General features: G+C 36.1%; 1 protein-coding gene across 1 annotated transcript; it reads left to right on the top strand.

Moving 5' to 3' along the window:
- Positions 1–1,141: 1,141 nt before the first annotated feature.
- On the top strand, positions 1,142–23,278 carry LOC135101310 (uncharacterized). The gene is made up of 5 exons (XM_064005122.1): positions 1,142–1,286; positions 2,651–2,816; positions 7,430–12,176; positions 16,901–17,005; positions 17,608–23,278. Exons 1-5 carry the CDS (start codon positions 1,273–1,275, stop codon positions 17,757–17,759), a joined length of 5,184 nt encoding a protein of 1,727 aa, XP_063861192.1. The 5' UTR covers positions 1,142–1,272; the 3' UTR covers positions 17,760–23,278.
- Positions 23,279–23,323: the final 45 nt, after the last annotated feature.

Raw genomic sequence — 23,323 nt, 5'->3', positions numbered from 1 at the left:
TGCCGCAATGTTGCATCTTTAGCTGTCTTCTACCGCTATTTTCAAGCTATCTGCTCTTCTGATCTTGCTAATTGCATGCCTCCCCTCCTCCCGCGGCCTCGCTGCACAAGGCTTTCTTCTTTCTCTCACCCCTATTCTGTCCACCTCCCTAGTGCAAGAGTTAACCAATATTCTCAATCATTCAACCCTTTCTCTGGTAAACTCTGGAACTCCCTGCCAGCTTCTGTATTTCCACCTTCCTATGACTTGAATTCCTTCAAGATGGAGGTTTCAAAACACTTATCCTTCAAATTTTTGACTACCGTTTTGGACCGTTTTCTGAGACTGGCATCTCAGTATTTTTTTATATATATTTTTTATTGTATTTTTGTTGCACTTGTCCAGTGTCCCTCCTACATAAAAAAAAAAAAAATGCTTAAGTATCAGTACTATATGCTTGCCTGGCAGAGGTGGTGACATGGTAGGCAGAGTGTAAGGCACCCTGTGACACACACACACACACACACACACAGTAGTATCGAGATCGCGACGTGACAATACGTGCGAGTAGAGTTTGCGTGACGAACTGTTACGGGGCAACTGCCGCCCCTGTGCCTGCCTGTGTGCAGTCACTATTGCAAGGTAACTTGTGTACTGTTGTGCAATATGTATACATAAGGTGAAGTGTGTTTTCCTCTCCCTACTCTTCCTGACTCTCCTCACTGACAATGACAGCGTGAGTCAGAGCTTCAGCCGTATGTAGTAGTAGTAGTAGTAGTAGCAATTATAATAATAATAATAATAATAATAATAATAATAATAATAATAATAATAATAATAATATTATTATTATTATTATTATTATTATTATTATTATTATTATTACTAGTATTATTATTACTAGTAGTGCTAGTAGTTGTAGTAGTAGTAGTAACATTATTGGCTAAAACATTAAATTTTGTGACTAATCAACGAATACACACAGTAATGTTGGAATGTACAGTGGTATATAAAATATGAAAACAACAAACCACTGACAATGGAAGAAAAATGTCACTTCTTTATTATTTACAATAGAAACAATAATCAGGAGCACAGAGATGTTTTAATGTACATTTAACTCACACTACTACAACACAGACAAGGCCTGCAGTGTTATTTGGGGTGATTGCGGCGAGGTGAGGTAGGTGTAGTGGTGACAGCGCGGGGTAGTGCGTGTCGGGGCGGGGTGGGAGTTGGGTGATTGGTCGTGGTGGGAGTGGTGACTGGTGCTGCCTGCCTGCTCCTGCCACCATGGATCTCTGCGGGTGAGTGTCTGAGGTCGTGGCCAGGAGGCATACTGTTACAGTCTGTGCGAGTGACATGAACTAACGGGTGAAAACAACCACGAATGTCAGGGAGGTATTTTCTGTTTTGTTAGTGATTTTGAAAACGAAACACTTAGGTTTCTTCTGTTGTGTTTTGTTACGTTTTGAATCAATCTACCATTCTTGTCTTTTGCGAATCTTATTATTTTATACATTTATTGTCATATGAAGTGCATGGACATTAAGTTAAAATTTATTGGGCTTGGAATTATTAATGAATTCACTATCAAATATACGTACTAGTCATGTCGAACGCCTGTATTCATCATTTATCGCTAGTTCGAGCTCCTTTGATGTCAGTAAGGATATGTGACGTGAATAATAACACCTCTAGTGAAGAAGGAATGGAAGCAGACCTAGGGTTAATATGAAATCACAGGTGTAGCCAATGTGCTTGTATGGGTATTGCTTAACTTTGTCGTGATTCTTTTACTGTCTTGATAAACAGTAAACAAGGTGGTGTGGGAAGTTAACAAGCTAATAATAACTGTCCATCGCCTGTTCCAGATAATTAGGCTTTTGTTAGTGTTGCCTGTTTGATAATTCCACACAGCTTAACCTAAAGATGTAGAAAGTTTTATCAGAACAGTTTACAATAGGATCATGTGTAATTTGAAACAATGCTATTGGAAAATACAGGCTGAGGAAATTTTTGCAAAAATAATAACAAGGCTGAAATTAAGTAAATAGATCTCCATGTTGGTGTATCTTGTGTAAGATTAGTTGCACAAGCTCACACAAAGGACAGTTAGCTCCACTAAAAGAGTGGTTCAGGAAGTTATCAGGTTACATTTAGGTTCAAAAAGCTCTTCACTGCCACAGCAAAGAGATCGTGACCCCTACTATTGTGACTCCATAGGAATCAATGGGATGAAGACTGCTGGTTAGTCTAGTGTGTATTTGCTTTCTGTCCCAGAAGAGCCAGTCTTTTCACCAGCCTCCCAAGCTTGTTGAGGGGAGGGGGGGGTGCAGTTGTGTTTTGTAGAATATTAAGATGGGTAGCCTATTTCTTGATATAGAAATGATCCTGGTTAAAGTTTTAAGTAAATGGCATCTTTGATACTTACGTTTTCTTGGTAAAGTTGTGGCAGTCTTGCTCTGACAGACAAGACTGTTTTTTTCATTATTATCTTAAGGGTTCTGATGGGCTAATAAGTTGTTGGTGATGGTCGGCAAGCTTTGGTTTTATTAGTTCCTAAAACATATGAATAAAATATTATAAGTTTTTAATGTATAATGCCTTGATAATAAATGTATTGATCCTGAAGGCCCCAACAAGTAATGAACTTCCTGGTCATCCACAGGCTGACCTTGAGTGACTACCAGATCATCCGTGAACTTGGATCTGGCTCCTATGGCTCAGCTCACCTGGCACACCATGTTCCATCAGACACAAAACATGTCATCAAGAGGATCAAGATTTCTCACATGACACCCAAAGAAGTGCAAAATGCCAGACAAGAAGTCCAGGTAAAGATATGATGCTGCTCATTCTTGGTATGCACTGGTGTACTGTGTTTACAACCATAATCTATTGCAAAACTGCTGTAGGCAAAAGCAGAAAATGATCTGATAGCAAGACTTTATTCTTGAAAACACCCCAAAATTAAAAATATAAATTTTTGTTACTTAAGAGTGCAGTAAAATGCATATAAACAAAATATCTCTTACCCAACAATGCATAACACAGTGCTTACCATTAGCAAATATATATATATATATATATATATATATATATATATATATATATATATATATATATGAAAAAAAATTTTGTAGTTGGTCATATGCCAAGTTAGTCGTTGTAAGCAAAATAGTGGATAGCACGCTGATCGTAACTCAAATATCTTTTTTGGGAGTAACCACTGTATGATATTGTTTCAACATGCAGTAAGTTCTAGGTAAGCCAGAACATTTGATGCTCTTTCTGACTTATTTTCATATATATGCCAGACCCTAAAGGGAGGTAACCAGAGAAGTCTTGTCACATTGTAGAAATTATAATACAGATGAGGAGCTTCCCAGTTTTCTCCCTTGGTCCTTTTCACTCACCTTTTATGATGTATAGAGTGTATGGTATTATTTTTTGTCCCATCTACAGAGTGGATGACTAGGATGTTCCATCACCATTACTGTAATTGTGGCATATTCAGGTGCCTTTCCCATAGCTTCGTCCAACTAACTTTGGAACTTCCTGTTTCTGTATCTCTTCCTACTTACAACTTGAATTTTTCATGAGAGAAGGGTAAGACATTTCAAAAACTAAATTGGCCATTTCCCTAGGTTTCTCTACTCCAGCTTCTTTGAGGGTGCAGCATGCTGTGTGGGTCTTTTCAATCTGTTTTTTTTTTTACCATTGGCTAGTCTCCTTGATGTGTGCCCCATGGGAGAAAGTGACCATGTAATGATAGAAATAGAGACCAATAATGATGACAGTGAAGAGGATGAATCATACAAAGAAAATAGGAGAAACTATGGAAAAGTGAACATGGATGACCTTAAGAAATTATATGAAGAAATGGACGGAGAAAGCTGAAAAGAGCAAATGATGTGCAAGATAAGTATAACATTTTTATGGAAATATATGAGACTGGAGTGAATAAATATGCCCCATTATACAAACCTAAAGAAAAAGGAAAACAGGTGTGGTTTAATGTAAAATGTGTAAAAAAAAAAATGGACAGGAGTGAAAAGAAATCAAAACCATAGCAAGAAATTAATATGTGAAAATAAAGAGAGAGGAAGAGAAAGGATATGAAAAGGATATATGTAGTTGAAAAGTGCAAGGATGAACCAGAACTGTTCTATTCATAAATGGAAAAAAATAAACTAAAAGAAAAATTAGGAAGGTTGAAGGGTGGAAATGAAATATATGAAGACCCAAAAGACATGAGTGAATTGCTAAACAAAAAGTTTCAACAAGTTTTCACAGAAGAATCAGAATTTTTAAGAACCAAAAGATGAGAAGACAGATGTGGGACAAATGTGGGAAATTATAGTAATTAAAGAAGTTTATCAAATGATGAAGGAACTGCAATAGAGAAAAGCAACAGGACCAGATGAAGTATCAGATTTCATTTTTAAAAGAGTACAGGAAACAATTAATTGAATGAATTGAAACAATATATGACATAATATATTATGTTATTAATATATAATGTTCAATATCAACTGGAAGATTGCCTAAGGAATGGAAGAGAGCAGACATAGTGCCAGTTTATAAAAGAAGAAAGAAGCACAAAACTATGAACCATTATCATTGGCCAGCATAGTATGTAAGATCTGTGAAAAAAGTGATAAAGAAGCACTGGACAGAATTTCTAGAAAAAAAAATATAATGTAAAAACAGTATGGCTTTAGACAAAAGCGATCATGTGTAACCAATTTGATGAGCTTCTATTCGAGTGACTGATATAACACAGGAGAGGGATGTATGGGTGGATTGTGTGTATGTATATAGATCTAAAAAAATAAAAAGCTTTTGACAAAGTTCCTCACAACAGGTTATTGTGGAAGCTAGAAAATATAGGAGACTGAATGGAAAAATTAAAAAAACTAGATGGAAAGTTACTTAAAGGGAAGAGATATGAGAATGGTAGTAAAAGACGTAAAATCAAAATGGAGAAATATAGATAGTGGAGTACCACGAGGATCAGTATTGGCACCAAAACTTTTGCTGATCTACATAAGTGATATGCTTGAAGGAGTAAAGAGTTACATGAGCTTGTTTGCAGATGATGCAAAATTACAGAGACGTATAAGAAACAATGAAGACTGATATTCTAGAAGAGGATTTGAATAAAATCTGGGACTGGAGTAAGAAATGGGAGATGGAGTTTAATGTGAAAAAAATGTCATGTAACGGAAATGAGGAAAAGTGAAAAGACCAAAATGGACATGTAAAAATGGGGAATGAAGAAAAAATAAAATTACAAGAAGAGGAAGATCTGGAAGTGATAATACAGGATAGTCAACAGTCAGAGAAACATGTAGAAAAGATTCAGAAATACATATAAAATAGTGAGAAATTGGAACAGGATTCCATTACATGGATAAAGATATGATGAGAAAGATAATTACCACCATGATTAGACCAGAGCTGTAATATGTTGAATCAGTGAAGTCTCCCTACAAAAAGAAATGTGAAAAAACTAGAAAGGATACAAAGGATGGCTTCCAGAATTGGAAGAATTAACATATGAAGGCATGTTAAAGGAAATTAATCTACCAAGACTGGAACAAAGAAAAGAAAGGGGATACTTAATACTAATTTATAAATAGTGGAATAGACTGGAAGAAATAGATAATGAGAAACTGCTCTTAAGAGAAGTAGAAAATAACAGGTACACATGAGGACACAGCAAAAAAAAAAAAAAAAAAAAAAAAAAAAAAAGGAAGATGCTTGAGTAACATTAAGAAATATAGTTTCCCACAGAGAAATATGGAAGTTTGGAACAAGCCAAGTGAGGATGTAATATTGGAAATGAGTGCGTACAACTTTAAGGAAGAACTGGACAAGTTTAGATATAGAGATGGGACCACACGAGCGTACCTCAGGCCCTGTAAATTACAACTAGGTAAATACACACACACACACACACACACACACACACACACACACACACACACACACACACACACACACACACACACACACACACACACAACACACACACACACACACACACACACACACACACACACACACACACACACACACACACACACACACATAATTTGGACCATATACCTGTATGACTAACTGCATCTTAAAAGTAGCAGTTGCCAGTAGTTTTGGGTGATATATGTTATCTGTTCACATTGCATCTTCAAGTTTAGCTTAGCAATCATGGAAATTCCAAATATTCAAGATTGTTTTAGTAAAATTCTCATAATAAAGGCATTTAATGTTCATAAACTTCATGTGTCAGCTTTGCCATTGGGGTTTTACATTAGTTTAGTTTTACATTTACAATGGATCTGTAGTTGTCAAAAGCCTCCCTTTACGAATAATTCTGTTTTTTAACAAAATTTTGAACTCATTATTGCTTCAGTTGTGGTACCATAATTTGGTTCTAGAACAAAGTTACTTGATTTTAAATATTAAGACATAGCAAAAGCTGCTGTTTATTACTAATTTATAGTTTCTATAAGTATCTACTTAATTTTTTTATGTATTTGGAGGAGATGCACAGGGTAAGACCGTAATTTACTCTTTGAAATGAGGTAAATGTGATCCCATTAAAAAGCCCCGATGTAAACAAACAGTTTTCAGTGCTCAGGAGTAATCCCGAGCCTCCTGTGGCTTTCTTGATGACCCTTAGCGCCATCACTATTGCATAGCTGCATTTTTCCAGTAGCTTTTCCCATCAGCAAGATGTCTGAGTGTTTGTGATCACCTTCATTTTGGCAGTAATTGGGTTGCTCCTCTCTGTGTCCCTCTGTAAGACTTCCCTTACTAGATTGGTCTAAACAGTATCTTCTGATGAGTTCTGTCACAAAGTTCATTCATTACATCCTTTCTGGATAAATAATTTGTGAGCTGGAGATGATGCAAAGCAGCCATCTTGGCTGTAGGAGCATCTGTCATAAGCCACTGATAGGGTAGACTGGTGTGTGGGAATGGATTAATCCATTTTATGTTGATTCCTATGGGATTAATAGTTTTAGTTTTCTAACATTTTGGATTTCAAATGGCATTCAGGAATGAATTAAGTTTGAGAACCGAGGTTCCACTGTATATGCTGTTTATGGACGACTACAGTATTAGTAAAAAAATGTTCAAATAACCACTACTAATAATGGCTTTGCACAGTGAAACATAAGGAACCCTTATGGTCTGCTGGTAAATTGGCAGAGAACTGATTACTCTACAGCTTGATATCCTGTTATTTGAGGTTCTCACAGAGATAATGTATGTGTGGAATACAAGAAGATTAATCTTAACAAATGAGTGCATTTAGACTCAGCATTTCCATTTTCAGGATACTGCAGACATTGTAAAACTAGTTACTTTTGACATTGCTTTTATACATTGCATGCTTAAAGAAATATTAAAGAGTTAATGAATATTTACTTTGCAGGTCCTGTCAAGCTTATCACACCCATACATAACTCAGTTCCAAGGCTCCTGTGAGGAAGATGGATATTTACTAATAGCAATGGACTACTGTGCAGGTGGTGACCTTCACTCTATCATCACCAAGAGAAATGGCATTCTCTTTCCTGAAGATCGTGTCCTTGACTGGTTTGTTCAACTCTGCCTTGCCATAAAGTATATACACGATCATAAAATACTCCATCGTGACATAAAATCTCAAAATATATTTTTAACAGATGATGGAAAAATTCGCTTGGGAGACTTTGGAATCTCAAAAATTTTAAATAGTTCCTCAGAACTTGCCAGAACATGCATAGGAACTCCATATTACTTGTCTCCAGAAATGTGTGAAAATAAGCCATATAATAACAAAAGTGATATCTGGGCCTTGGGCTGTGTTTTGTATGAAATGCTAACACTGAAGCATGCCTTTGAGGCCTGTAATATGAAGGCACTTATTCTTAAGATTATAAAAGGTATCTATCCACCTGTAGCTCCTCGTTATAGTAGAGATATTCGTTTATTACTCAGCCAGATATTTCAGAGGGAACCCCAGGCTCGCCCCTCTATATGTGCAGTACTTCGCAAACCATTTATCCTCAAAAGAGTATCAAAGTTTATTCCTGGATGTGAAGAGGAAGAGTTAAGGGAATCCCTCATAAGACGAAAATACCATGTGCCTGCTTCAGCTCGCAGCAAGGTGGTGCTCAACAGACGCCCTCCTGACATCACAGACCCTGCTGCAAAGTATGGAGTCTCTCTCAATAGGAAGGCTTCTCACAAATCTCCAGTGAAGTCTGTTGGTAGGCTTCCTAAGCAGGCAGTTTCTAATGGAAAACAAGGGACTAAGATAACTCAAAAAAACACAGCAAGACTGAGGCAAGATAGCAGGAAGAGATGCCCAAGTGAGGATATATTATCATCCAAAGATGTACAAAGGCCTGAGGCAGACATAAGTGGTAAGAGGTATCAGAAGAGATCTAAGTCTGTACCTAATGCTTTCAGGCAAATTAATAATCCAAAGTCTCAGCATCAATATAACAAAATTATGAATCCGTCACCAGTCAAACTTAAGCTTATGTTAGATAGTGCAGGTCTTAAAAGAAAAAAGAAGGATGACACTGTAGATGAAGACCTCATGGTTGAGTCTAGACTGGATGAAGAACAGTCATGTGAATCTCCAGGGTCTCCAGGTTGGCTTGCAGATGAATTCTTAACCAAGAAACTTAAAGCTGTTTATGACAAAAGAAAGCGTGTAGAAGCTTTGATGGTGGATGAAGCATGTGCAGCTGCATCCTGTAATGGTGCTGTTACAAAGTGTATGCTTCCAGATGAAGGTGTTTCTGTAAATTACATTAGTAAACCAAGTGATATTGCTTCAGAAAAAAATGTGCCTGAAATGTATGAGAAGCCAAAAATGTGCAAACCTGAGACTATACCTAGTGGTGTTGAATTACCAAACCCAAAGGATGTTAAAGAGTTAGCTAACCAAAGCCTCAAGTGGCAAGACAAGCATTGCAGTGAAAATGATGAGAGTAGTGATGCAGAGGAAACTCTACCAACCATGTCACCTCAACATTTAAGGGAAGTGATGCAAAAGAAATTGAAAAATCTGGTTGAAGAGCGCACCAAGAAGATGAGCCAAATGGTCTCAGAGCGACGTCAATGGGCATATGAGATGGAAAAATTATCTACCTCTGTGTCCCAAAATAATGATGAAAAAGTTTTGAAATCAGTTCATGTGATCAGTCATGCTACTGATAAAGAGGGAAAGACACATCACAAGTCAAAAAAGGATAAGAAACTTCATAAAGCTTTCAAACAGTGCAGTTCTACTGTCTGTTTAGGAGCAGGGCAGATTGATAAGAAACTTGACAAAGAGCCAGTTTCTGTCACTAGTAATAAAACCCCTCTGCTAGCAAAAGAGGACTGCACAATGCAGCAGGTAACAGGCTATGACATCATCTCAAATGGCACTGACATTCAAAAAGACTTCAAATTCAGTCCACATGGTGAATGTGACTTACAACAAATTGAAAACAAATCAGGGGATATGAACAAAGAGAAAGATACTGTAAAGGATATCAGTATCCAAGACAATACTTCCATGGATAAGGTTTCTTTCCAAGAAGAAAACTGTAAAGATAATTTATCAGATGGCAATTCTGAGTCAGTGTTGGCTCAGGATTCTCCAAGCACTGTCAAAGCAGTGATTCCCCAAGAGCCTATTTCAGAGGATACAGTCAAATCCCACCACTTGACTCCCAGTATGCGTGCACGATGGGGTGCAGTGCACACTGCTGATCTGGAAAAGTCCCCCCTGGAAACTACTGCATCAGAGATGGACACAACCACTTCTTCAGACTGTGTATTTGTGTATAGAGAGGCAGGTGAACGTAAACATTGGAAGAAGGATTGTGATGATATTGTAAACCTATTAGCAGAGGCTCAGATTATTGAAGACAAAAAAGTGGAGTGTGACATGGAGGAAGAAAACTCCCAAGTGGATACAGAAAAACTGGCAGGAAAGGAGTCTTCAAAAAAGCAACAAAAACCAGCTCAGATGAACTCCACTTTTACTTTAAAGGAAGGTCTTAAAAACTGTGAAGGTGATTCATGTGTTTGCAAGTCCCACATCAACACCACAAAGGATGTGCAGAAGTCTACAGTATTACATGGCACTTTTAAGATTGACAAGTCAAATTTTGAAAAAGAAATGAAGTCAATTGGACCACCTCTATTGAATAGCACATTTGATATGTCAAAATTACCTTCTGACAAAGCAGTCAGTGCATTAGTACCAGTTGCTCTGGATAGTACATATGACATTGGCAACAAAGAATCCATTACTCTAGAGGCTGTATGTCAAGTAAAAAATGAAGAAAATTGTAGAAACACAACCACCAATTACACCAACATTTTAAAGAAAAGTGAAGAACACAATGAAAATTTGCATGATACATATACAATATCTTGTGATACAAAAGAAAGTGAGTATTCTGCTCTAAAATCAGAAGCAATGGGAACTGAAGGAAAAGTAGTACCTAAGGAGGTAAACACGAAGACAAAGGGTGGCTTGCTTGAAAAATTACGTCTACATTTGACACATCAACCAAAAAAGAAATACCATAAGCTTGACAGTAATATTCAAGAATCAAGCCTGTTATTAGCTACTGAAGTTGATTCACATAGTTTAGATTCAGGATTAGATAGTGCCACAAAAGGAATACACACACCAGCTCGTAAAAGGAAAGGAAGCATGAAGGTGGGAATTTCTGGTATTTTAAGGAGACTGTCTTCAAGGCATGTCACAAAGACGCCAACAAGAAGTAAATCTGTAGAAACGGTAGAGAAATACCTGGACAGTTTTGAAGACTGTGACAAAGCCCACAGTGACAGTGATTCCCCACAGCAAGAAGGCATAGAAGAATGTGGAACTGTGAAATTTTTGAATGCTGCAGCTTGGAAAGAAACTGATCAGAGAGTAATAGAACATGCTAGTGGTTCTGAAGACAATTGTAAATTTGTCTCAAAAACTTCAGAGTCTGGTGACAAGTCTATAGTAGTTGAAGAGGATGGGATTTCTGTGAATAATCACTATATTTTAGCCGATGGTAGAGATGGTGGCTCTAACCATAAAACATGTGTTACACTAAAGGAAATCAAGCAGTCAGAAGGAGAGAGAATAAAATCTGATTTATTTACAAACAACAGTACAATGTCAACTGATAGTGGTATTGATTCTCAGAAGACAAGTGTTTGTCAAACCTCAGGTACTGATTGCAGCAACTCTCAGATTCTTCATAATTCTTCAGGGGGATCAAGAAATAAAATTGGCACATGTGAATTACTGAAGACAAACAGTGATCAGGATGACTGGGTAGCTTTTTCTAATTTTTATGTGGCAGCTACTTCAACAGTATTAATACAAACCCCTCAAGTGAAACAGGAAAAGGATTCTGCCAACACTACTCAGAAGTGTGTTTCTTCTCACTCACAAGATATAGAACCAACAAAGACTGCTTTATTGGATGCCACATCTCAGGAGAAGTTTCAAGATGTCAGTCCTGTATCAACAAGTGGGATCCACATCAGCCTAAAGGTTTCCAGTGAGCAGGAAGATGGAACATTGCAGTCTCAGAGTGAGCATGTTGAGCCACATTTGAGGCAGATAGAACAAACTGAGCTTGAAACAGTTACTCAGACAGAACCAAAGCTTGAACAGTTACCAGATGAAGAACATTTACAAAAAACACTTAAGATAGCCTCATGTAATGAAGTGTCTAATAATCAGTACAAACAAGAAAATTCTTCTCAGTCCTCCAGTGACCATCCATTCCTCCCACATAGTCCAGCCAGACCCCGACCCACTAAGCTCAACATTAGTAAAAAGACAACAGATATCATGCAGGCACCTCAACACTCTACTTCAAGACATCATAGTTTAAGTCACAGGAAGTGTAACCAATCCAAAGTCTGTAATATAGAGAGGAACAAGACCTATATTTATTCAGGAAGTCAAGAACATATTAATAGAACTGAGGATAAATTGTGTGTGAATGTGTATTCAGTTGCCACCACCAGCCACAATGTGAAAGAACTCTTCTCTTCATCGGATGAGGAGAGTGAGGATCCAGGAAGTCTTCCCAAATCAGTGGATTTCCTTATAACTTCAGGAGAGCTCAGGAGGGAAGACAGCAAGAGGACACAATCTGAATTTTGGCATCTAGGTGAGTTTATTTGATGCTTTTGTCTTAAGTCATAATAATGACTGATCTTTTACAAGTTCTTCCAATTTAATCTTTACTGTGATTTTGTGATTGATGATATATTGCTTGTTGTTTAACTTAGCTTTTTAATAACCATCATTGGGACTGTGATTATGATTTGAGTGTTTGCAAGTAAAAAAAAAAGTAAACAAAAACGTTTCTTGTTTGTTTTGGTCTTGTTTTGGTGATAAGCTGTGACCATGAATGTCCAGGAGTAATTTATTTATTTTTTTTATCTTTACAGTTTTTAAGAAATATTAGGTTGGTATGTATGTAGGGTGTCACCGTAAATTTCTTGGTCATTTTAAGCATGTTTTCTTTAATGAAGAGTTCTTATCAATCATTGTTAAGTTATTTGATTGACACTTGTCCCTTTCCCTTCCTTATAATGCAAGTTGACTTACTCTTATCCCATAATGCTGGTAACATTCCTCCTCTCTTTGCATAAGGGATGGTAAAGTGTTGGGTGACATCCCAATGTCAGCAATTAGCTACTGAGTGGGCTATGGTGGCCAGAGTCATTTATATTTTAGAGTACTCCAAATGACCTTGAAATGGTGAGAGCACTATCAGTTGAGGGTGAGTTCTCTTGTATTACATGGGAGGGAAGGTGACAGGTGTCTGTCTGACTATTTGCTAGTGTTTTATAATGGGAATTTTTCCATGGAAGAAAATGTACTTAGAGTGACGTATAAATGAATCTCCTGCATTACAACTGGAGCATTAAGTACATATACAACCTGTACATCTGGCAGGTTAGGTTAATGGCTAGTGGAGATAGTTTGAGTTGATTCATGCTAACTGTAATAAGTTTAATGGGAGAGGGTGGAGGATCAGACCCATCAAACTAATCATAAGTATTGGTAATGAAAGTTTAATAAAAAATTGGACTCATTAATGAAATTCATTGGTTTATTATTTTCATGGTTTGTTGTATGAGGAAATTAAAGTTAAAAGTGGGAAATGGTAGTTTAAGACAGTTTGAATGAAGTTTGTAAGCTGTGATAAAATGTCTGAAGATAAGACTGTGTTGCTTGTAGAGTGAAAGAGAACTTCATGAACAATGGATGATTTTGTAGTGTGTATTTACCTAGTTGTATTGTACAAGGCAGGAGCCAAAGCTCATTTTGCCATGTCTCCATAACCATATTTATCCAGTTTCTCTTTAAACATGTGTACACTTTTTGCCACAACCACTTCTTTCTTCAAATCATTCCAGATTTCAATAGTTTGATACAGGAAGCTGTATTTGATGTCGCTCGAACATCCACTTTTCTTTATTTTCTTCCCATGCCCCCTTGTCTGTCACCCTCCTCCATCTGTGGTATCAAGTCATTTCTGTCTATTCTTTCTATATTATTTATTAATTTGTACATTGTTATCAGGTCTCCTCTTTCTCTTCTCCCTTGTAGTGTTGGTAATACCATCTCCAAGTCTTCATAGCTTAAGCCTTCCAATTCTGGTACCATCTTTGTCGCTATCCTCTGTATTCTCTCCAGTTTCCATATATCTTTTTTTCCATGTGGAGCCCAAACTACTGCTGCATATTCCAATTTAGGTTGTATCATGCTTTTTATAATTTTCTTCATAATTTCTTTATCTAAATAGTTAAATGCTACCCTAATGTTTGTTAACAAGCCAAATATTCCATTTATGTGCCTTTCAGGTCATAGTGGGTCCTGGATCATTACTTCCAAATCTTTTTCATTACTTTTTGTTATTATTCCTCCTCCCATTTTGTAACTTCATGAAGATCTCTTTTTATTTTTCCTATTTCCAACACGTGGCATTTTCTGGCATTAAATTCTAATTTCAGTCTTTGGCTCCATTCATGTACAAGTATGTTATCAATATCCTTTTGTAACTCCTTGCAGTCACTTTCATCCTTTATTATTTTCATTATTTTTGCATCATCAGCAAAGTTTTTTTTATAACTTTAGAGCCCCTGTCATATTATTTACATATATTTGAAGCATAATAGGTGCCAAGACAAATCTTTCCAGTATCCCACTTTTCACTTTGCATCAGCTTGTCTCTGACTACTGTTCTCATTTCCCTCCCTTGTAAATAATCATCCATCCACCTCAATGTTGCTCCCTTTTGTCCATCTTCATTCTCTAACTTTTGTGGGGAACTTTATCAAATGTTTTTTTGAGATCCAGGTATACCACATTAACCCATTTGTCCCTCTCTTGCACTCCATCTATTACTCTTGTATAGAAGCTCAGTAGATTTGTGACAGGATCTCCCTTTCCTGAATCCAAATTGCTTTTTTGTAATTATCTTTTCCTTTTTAAATATTCCACCCATCTGTCTTTGATTACTATTTTACAAAGCTTGCTTACAGTACTTGTCAGTGACACTGGTCTGTAATGTAATGGTTCCAATTTATTTCCCCCTTTGCATACTGGGAATATATTAGCCCTTTTCCTTTTCCTTGGTATTTTTCCTTCTTTCATTGAGCTGCTGATTATATCCCATATGGGTTCCTCCATTTGTTCTCAGTATTCTTTTAATATTCATCTATTTACTTGATCTAGTCCCATAGCTTTTCTAAAATCAAGCTCTTCCAGCAGTTTCTTGATTTCTTCTCTTTATTTGTATCTCCTGTATTCTATCATTGTGATACCACTTCTGGAGCCACAAAATCGGTTTCCTTTGTAAACACAGAATGAAAACTCTCGTTCACTAGTTCACTCATCTCAGTAGTTTCATAAATTCTTCCTTCTCTTCTTAACTTGTTTATGTCATCCCTGTTTCATTTTTTCATTTATATATCTGTAGAAGAGTTTGGGCTCTTCCTTGCATTTTCTTTCTGTCACTTTCAGAATATCTTTCTTCTTTTCTTATTATAACATATTCATTCCTTGCCTTTCTGTATCCTTTCCTAGTATCTGTGTTCAGTTTCTCATAATTTTCTTCCATGCTGTGTTCTTTTTCCTGGCATTATACCATTCATGCTTCCCAGTTTTCACCGTATAACTTGGCACAAACTGTTGCACCCCCTCTCTATACTTGCTCAAAGATCTCTCATATTTTTCTTGCACTACTTTACCTTCAAATAGATCTTTCTAGTTCATTTTTCCATAAAATTAAGCTCTGCAAAGTTTGCCTTAGCATAGTTCTATCTCCCATTTCTAACTTCTTCATTCCTGTGCAACACTGTTTCCTCCTGTAGTACTATTTCTATTGTCACATGATCACTTCTTCCCATTGGATTCAGACAAAATGTATATTTGGTCTACTTTTTGTGGTTTTTCATAAACACCAAGTCTATGATAGTTTTTTCTTCTCTTCTGCTTCTTGTAGGTTTGTTCACCCACTATCTCATTGTATTCACCATCATGGTACGCATGACACTCCATGACACTACATTTTCTTTCACTTCCATCTCCTCACAGTTAATTCCTTTAGTGTTGAAGTTGCCTATTAAGAGCACTTTGTTACTTTTCCTCATCATTTCCTCTATGCTATTTCTTGCTTCTAGTTGCATAATTTTATATTTATTGGTCTCCATGCACTAGTTTTTGGTGGTATTTATGTCACAATAACTTTCCTTTTTATTGCTTCCTTTGATCTTAATCACAACACTCAAAGTTTCCTCCATTCCATCATCATATTCCACTTCTTCGACAACAATATCCTCTTTTACTAATGTCATCACTCCTCCTCCTCCCTTTCCTTTTCTGTTTCTCCTCCACATGCTATATCCTTCCTTTGCAAGTTTTAACTTTATTTCCTCTTTTAGTTTGGTTTCTGTTAAACATACCACGTCTGGTTTATTGTTCTTTAGGTAGTCTTCAAGTTCCAATAGGCTCGACAGCAAGCCATCTATATTTATATACATAATTTTTAAACTTCTTCTTGGTGATCTTCCGTGGCATTTTTGTGCCATCATTTCCTCCCTTTCATGTCCACAACTTTCCAAATAAATGTGTGTGTGTGTGTGTGTGTGTGAAACTGAGGGTGAATGTTGGGGAAAGTAAGCAATTTTTTTTTTTGAGAGGAAGGAGGTAGAGGTTGATGACTTTAGTATACCTTGTAGAGTGAGTGTAGCAGCAGTAATAGCATGAGGTAGTTTTGGGAGAATAGATTGGATGAAGAACTCACGTGAGTTTAAGTATTTGTGATAGTATTAGCTGGATATGGAATAGGGTGCAGGAGTCTAAGTGCACCTGCAGTACAAGCAAGTAGTCAGAGGGACACATGGAGTGACAAGATAGGAGAGTGAGAGCATTGAAAGTGTGCATGAAATATGCAGCATGGATACCTTTGCGAATAGAAAGAAGTGTGGAGTAATGGAATGATTAAATACAGTAAGATGATTTGGCCATATTGAGAAGATGAAGAATAAAGAGTTTGTAAAGAAAGTGTATGCAAGTGAAAGTGAAGATCTCAGCATGAGTGAAAGGCCACTTTGAAGCTGGAATGATAAGGTAAAGGAGTATGTACATGTGTGAAAGTTGTGCTCATAGAGGAAGAGGGCTTGAACAAGTCAGAAAGAAGTGTTGGGATGGGACAAGGTGAATGCCTTTCCTCCGTTGGAAAATGCTCTTAGAAGTAGTGAGGTGTCAAAGAGAGATAGATGCTGTAATGCACTTGTAGATAATCTTCATATTTGTCCTGATTGTCTTATCTTGACATACCTAAGGTGTGCACAAAGTGACTTGAGCCTGTGTTTGCAGACCGAGATGGAGGAGTGGTGCCTGGTGGTGGAGGTGTGTATGGCTGGATAGAGGAGCAGAGGGCTAAGTTAGAAGATGAACTCAGCATGGACCTCTTTAAAAAAGGTAATGTTAATAGATAACACAGATACCTAAAAAATAAATTTCATCAACATAAGCCCTTGATTTAGTGGACTAATTTGAGCTATCTTCTTCCAATAATACAACCATCCATTATTCTTGTTTTATTTATTGGAATATTCTACTGTCAAGTGATTCCATAAATGTGTACATTAATTTTTCAATCTGATTGCTTGCATGATGCACTAAGAGTAAATCTTTTATCCTGTCTCTTGATAACTTCAGTCTTTCTCATCCTCAGGCTTTAAAAAAAAGAATTTTGTACATTTTTAAAATTTTGTTTGCAGACCTCTTAGAGATGTAAAAATATATATCTCTTCACTATGATGAAAACTCTTGCACTACCAATATCTTGCTGACTAGGTGGGTTAGATCACTAAGAGAAGTGAAATTATGACTTGGAGCTCTTGAGGTATCTCACTGTAATATGAACGGCCTTGTACTGTTTTCCATCCTGTTGCTGGTAATTTTTTTGTTGAATTACAGTTGAATGAAACATTTTAATTTCCAAAAATTGTTTGGTTTGTTTACTTATATTTAAAAACATTAATTAAACTTCAACACAACTAAATTTTCCCTTTCAACAGCTTATCACATCCTAGAGGCAGCACAGGAACGTGAGGGATGTGTTGTGGGAGAGTCTGTGAACCAAGTGGAGAATCTGTTGGGACCACACCATCATCACCTGGCCTATGACATCCTGCAGCTGGTGGTGGCTGAGTCAGTCTACCATGACTAGGGCACAAGGCTACATGGGAACAGTGGGAGGGCTTGTTTTACAATAAACCCTTAGAAGATTTTAGATCTAGTACTGTTAGAAATGATAAAAGTAGTGTAGCATTGTTATTATTAAAGCATCTTTTGATGAACAGTACATGCATGCACAAATGTAAGAATCCTTGAAAATAAAATTGAGGCATTGTTATGCTCAAAAAATGTTTGCTCAGGTTTTAAGATATTTTTAATAGATTTTTTTTTGTAATACTTTTTAAAGTGCCACTAAAGGTTTCTAGTCATTTATTGTGGTAGCATTTTGGTATTAGAGAGGGTACTTGCTTAATTTGAGATTCAGTTGTCATTATTTGGTGCTATCTGACTTTATTTTCACATGGCCAAACCAGTGCCATCTGCCTGTCCTTATTTCACTGATGTTTCAATGCATCTCTATTTTCAATATTCTATCTATATTCTAGGTTGAGATCACCCTATAAAGGATGACAACCTTACTGTTGAAATAAGATACAGAAAGGGTTTCCATTTCTAGCACTGCCCTTTTTTTTGATGTGCAGAAAATACAGTGACAGTATTCTTCCAAGGCAGCCATAGAACAAGTGACCAGTCTATCTGATCAATGAGGGGAAGGGAAAATTCTCAGTGTTATATGCCAAAAATAACATTTAGGATATTCATATGTTTGGGTGACATGTAGGCTTGGTGAAGATAGAAAGCTGAGAGAATTTGCACTAACCAACCTCAGGTAATTATTTGAGTTTTGTTCTGCTTTGCATGTTTTCATGGGCATTAATAAAGGAAAGAACTCTTGATAAAATAAGTGCTTCTAGAATATAAAAATGGTAAATCTGGGGTGAGCTTGTGTATTTGTTTCTGTATTGCTAAAGGCTTTTTCTTTATAAGTTCCTATGACTAAATTGCTAGCATACTATTGAGTTCAGAGAAAGATACCAGTATAGTGTTTGTATTAAAGCTGAAAAACTAGAAATTCATATCATAAGTCATAGTCATTACATTATTAGTTTTAAGTACCAATGTTACTGTGATAATTATGTGATTTTTACATTTAATGATGTTACATTCGATCTGAATAATGTATAAATATATTAATCTTACTTGAACATCATTGGCTTAGGGTTGTTGAGGTAAAAAGAATCTCAACTATGTAAGAGGAGATCCTTTTCCATGATCTTGTTTCTCAAGAAAATGGAACCCATGATTTCTCTAAATATGTATTGAGGAAAAAATGATCTGTCACATCAGTGCCACTATTATTTGCTCCATAAGGTAATGAATATATGTTCACCCATGTTATATAAATGTCCATAAAATTTGCCAAATTCAAAGCCAGATGTCAAATCAGCACTTACGAAACTCTTGACAAGATACAAAAGTTCACTTGAAATAAAGTGTATCTCAGAATTGTTAGATAAGTACATGCTATTAATGCTTTTAATTTTGTACATTTTTTTTTATTAATGTTCCTAGCATAAGTTTTCAGTTACTTATGTATGCGTAATAAATGTCTGACTTCCTGTTTCCTTTCAGAATTGAGTTTGTGTTACTGACTGCATGGCCAGGCATTTGTTTTCAAATATTGCAGAATTCTTCCTTATTCAGAATGTTGGTTATTTTCCATTGTGGTGAAGTTTGAAATGTGGCCATGAGGAAACTGCAGTCTGGTATTTTGTTCAGTAATCTTGATGAGATGTTTCTTACCTGTATAAACTCAAAAGAAGAACAGTAAAGTGAGTTAGTATTTCCAATATGTATTTTCAACTGCTTATAAGTATGTATAAATAATCAAAGAATAAATTATGTTACTCTGTGAAACGTGTTAAGTGTAGAATGTTAAGAAAAGGGATAAACTTCCCTTAACAAAATATTGCACTACCATACACTACATGACACTGCCATCCTCAGAGAAAACACTGGATGTGAAGTCATGAGCACTACTTTTGCCACAAAGTTAGTAGTGATATAATAGTCCATAAGTGGAATTTTTGTAGGTTAGATTTTATACAGCAACTAGACATTGAATTCAGTTATGCATTTGGCATGGAAAAATATATATAATACCTGGGACTAAAATGATTTTGTATGTTTTATGCCATACATTTTTTCTAGATTAATATAAAATTGTTTATATCAATCTGTAGGAAAAAAGCATGTGTGTTTAAAGCTAGACTAGTTAGTAGGTGTGTTTTATAAGTTTCTCCCAATAGTCCTATAATAGTGGCATTTGTAGATGACAAAATATATAAAAAGTGAAAGTTTGTAGAAAAAATTTTAAAGGCAGGATTTGAATTTGCCCATATTAAAAATTTTCTCCTAAAAAATCTTAAGCATTTGAGATTTTAGAACAGATAGAATAGGGATCCCCTGGTAGTGCTCCCAGCTGCACCCTTCTTTGTCATCTGCATGTTATGATGTATGTAGCCACCACACTTATAATGTCATCTTCCTAGACTAATCCACATATTGATAGTGCATCATTCTCCTTACTTACTGTCTACTCCTCATTTAACAGTGCCATATGATCTTCAAGGTCACACTGGGACTCCTTTCACTCACTCAAGTGCTGATCAAAAACTGATCTTTGTGGACCTCAAGTTGCCCCTCCTCCTCCTCCCCGCCTTTTTTTTTTTCTTTCAGTGTGTGTGTGTGTGTGTGTCCAGAATCCCTTGAAAATCAGTCTAGTTGCATTTGAGTGATATTGCAAGAAAAGGTGATGTGCTGTATTTTTGCAGTTTCTAGCATTTAATTTAAACTTTTTAAGTGATGATCTTTGCTTTATTTCTATAGTTTGTCTTAAGAAGACATGGCATTAGGCATGATCTTTGCTTCATTTCTATAGTTTGTCTAAGAAGACATGACAGTCCCTTTCACTATATTATAGTGAACTCAGAAAGGTTGGTATCTTCTTCAACCAATTTTGTTCTTATTTGTTGTTCTATAGTTCTATACTGTAGAATTCCGAATAAACAAACAACCGAGACATTAACTTTGGCCCATATTCTACAACAAGTTGTGTAAGACACAAGGAGCTAAACAACTAAGTGGCTTATGCTTTATTAAGAAAAACATACCTATCACAATATCACTCATAGTGCAGCAATGGGAAGGGTTTGGAGTTTTAAGTACTGACTCCTCACACTGATAATAATAACAGCATTGTGATGATGATCAACAACATTGATATATAATAGTTGCAATTATAAACATTTCAAATTATCCATAAGGTACCTAGTTGTTAAGCCTGCAGTGCGTGAGGTGTTTTATGTTGGCAGCATCTTTTTTTACTGTAATGTGGGTGTACCAACAGGCAATTTCTCTCTCTCTCTCTCTCTCTCTCTCTCTCTCTCTCTCTCTCTCTCTCTCTCTCTCTCTCTCTCTCTCTCTCTCTCTCTCTCTCTCTCTCTCTCTCTCTCTCTCTCTCTCTCTCTCTCTCTCTCTCTCCTGTTATCTACAATAGTTCTAAACGTAGACCATTATCATTCTTGAATAAAGAGACTTTTACTCTACATATGTACAACGTGAATGTATTTGTTAGGTAATATAATCAGTGAACAGTAAAGAAAACTTGAGTAGTCAAGTTAATTACCTCATTACCTGATATGAAGTCTTTAACATGACAAGGGAAGTGTATGTGCTGAATTTACCAATCACATGAAATCATTAATATTTGTGTAACCTTGTTTAAGTTGTGTTTCTGTAAAACGTCTTTGTGTGTGTAATATTACATTACCAAATATTTCTTCAATATGTGAAATTTTGGAAAGATTAAGCAGGAATACTTTTGTACATATCAGTTTATTTCACATAAAGAACTGTTAAAATGTTACTGATAGGTTGCTGTATTTTTATGATAATATCAGTGACATTATAAAGATTAAAAATATTGGGTTCCACTAATTGCATACAGAAGTCATACAATTACATCTTTAAAACAATTATGTATATATAGTTTTATAAAGTATGTAATACTGTATTAGTATGTTCACTTATTTGGGCACAAAAATTTTGTTTAGAAAGAAAATGAATCCAGTTGTATTTTTATACTTTAGTTCAACCTTGTATTATAAGTCATTTTGTTACTGTTGCAAACTACTTTATACTGTAGTTTCATGTGATCATTTATTTATATTTTTCTAGTCAGCTATGAGTCAAAAGATAAATTTTTCCTGCATAGCTGACCTGCAATGTGATTAAAACATCCTGGGAAAAATACTTTATAACTGTATCCTGATGTAGGGCAAATGTTGCTTTCAAATGAGTTCTCAATATTGTGCATTCAAAATAACTTGCTCAAAGACTCGAAGGAAACTTGGGTAGCAAAATGTACTTTTCAAATACATCAAAGTGTTTTTAATACTACAGTAAAATCCCTCTCATCCAGCATTCGAGTATCCGGCAGCTTCAAGTATCCGGCACATTTTTCCCCGAGCCTTAAAATCAATAAAAAATCAATGTGTACTCATAAAATCGATTAAAATTCCCGCGCATGGCATACTTTGCCCCCTCGCCACCAGAGCGCACTGCTTCGCGCCACCCGCGGCCCACTGCACTGTGTTTACTCAGTGACTCAGTTCCGCGTGTGCACTGTTTATCGCCTGACGCCTTCATCATGGCTAAAGTTGTAGAAAAGAGGAAGCGTGTTATGCTTACACTTCAGCAGCTGATCAGATCAGCTGCTGATTAAGATCAGCTGATCTTTGTTATGGTAAGATGCGTGAGTGTAGGGTGGTGATTGTGGACATGATTTCACTTCTATTCAAGTATCCGGCATGTCGGCAGTCCCGTTGATGCCAGATAAGAGGGATTTTACTGTAGTAAATACATTATTCATTTGTCTAAATCAATTAGCTCAGGGAGGCTGTACATAATTATATTTAAACTTGTCAAGACTAACATACCTTTTGCATGTAATTTTGAAATTAATTTCAGAAACTAAGCATTTATTTAATTTCAATGATATTTTTTTAGGCAAAATCCTCAAATCTTCCTGATGGCAGTTTTTCTCACTCTGTAACATGACAAAACTGTAACTGAAGTTCTGTATTCCCTTGAAACAGTCCAAAACCATCCACCCTTTTTGCTAGTTTGTTTGAAATGACTCTCACTACATGACAGCAGATATTGTGTGTTCAGGTTGTGTCTGGGCCATTATCATATGGCTTATGAAAGAAATGTTTTCCTGTAACTTAAAGACAAAAGCAACACATTTGTATTGTAAGGAATTTCTTGTATGTTCCCTTTTATTGCAATTTAATTGCTAATTTGGTGATATCAAAGTACAAAATTCAGATTTCAACCCTAAACAACTCTTAGCCACTTGTTACTGAAAACTAAAAACAAGTATTTCATTATAAGTATTTGTTCAGTGCCCACTCTGTTGACTTCATAACTTTGTCAAGTTATATAACTTTATTAAAGAAAGTATTGAATGTTGACTAATCACAGGTTCCACTGATGATGTGCAAGTCATATAAGCGTTTAACACTTGTAATAAAACATGAATTATGAGTGTTGCTTATAAATCCCAGTGTGAAGTTGTGGCCAGGTGTGGTT

The sequence above is a fragment of the Scylla paramamosain genome, chromosome 1 (assembly GCF_035594125.1).
Source record: "Scylla paramamosain isolate STU-SP2022 chromosome 1, ASM3559412v1, whole genome shotgun sequence".
In the NCBI taxonomy this organism is placed as follows: Eukaryota; Metazoa; Arthropoda; class Malacostraca; order Decapoda; family Portunidae; genus Scylla; species Scylla paramamosain.
This window is presented reverse-complemented; position numbering and strand designations above follow the sequence as displayed.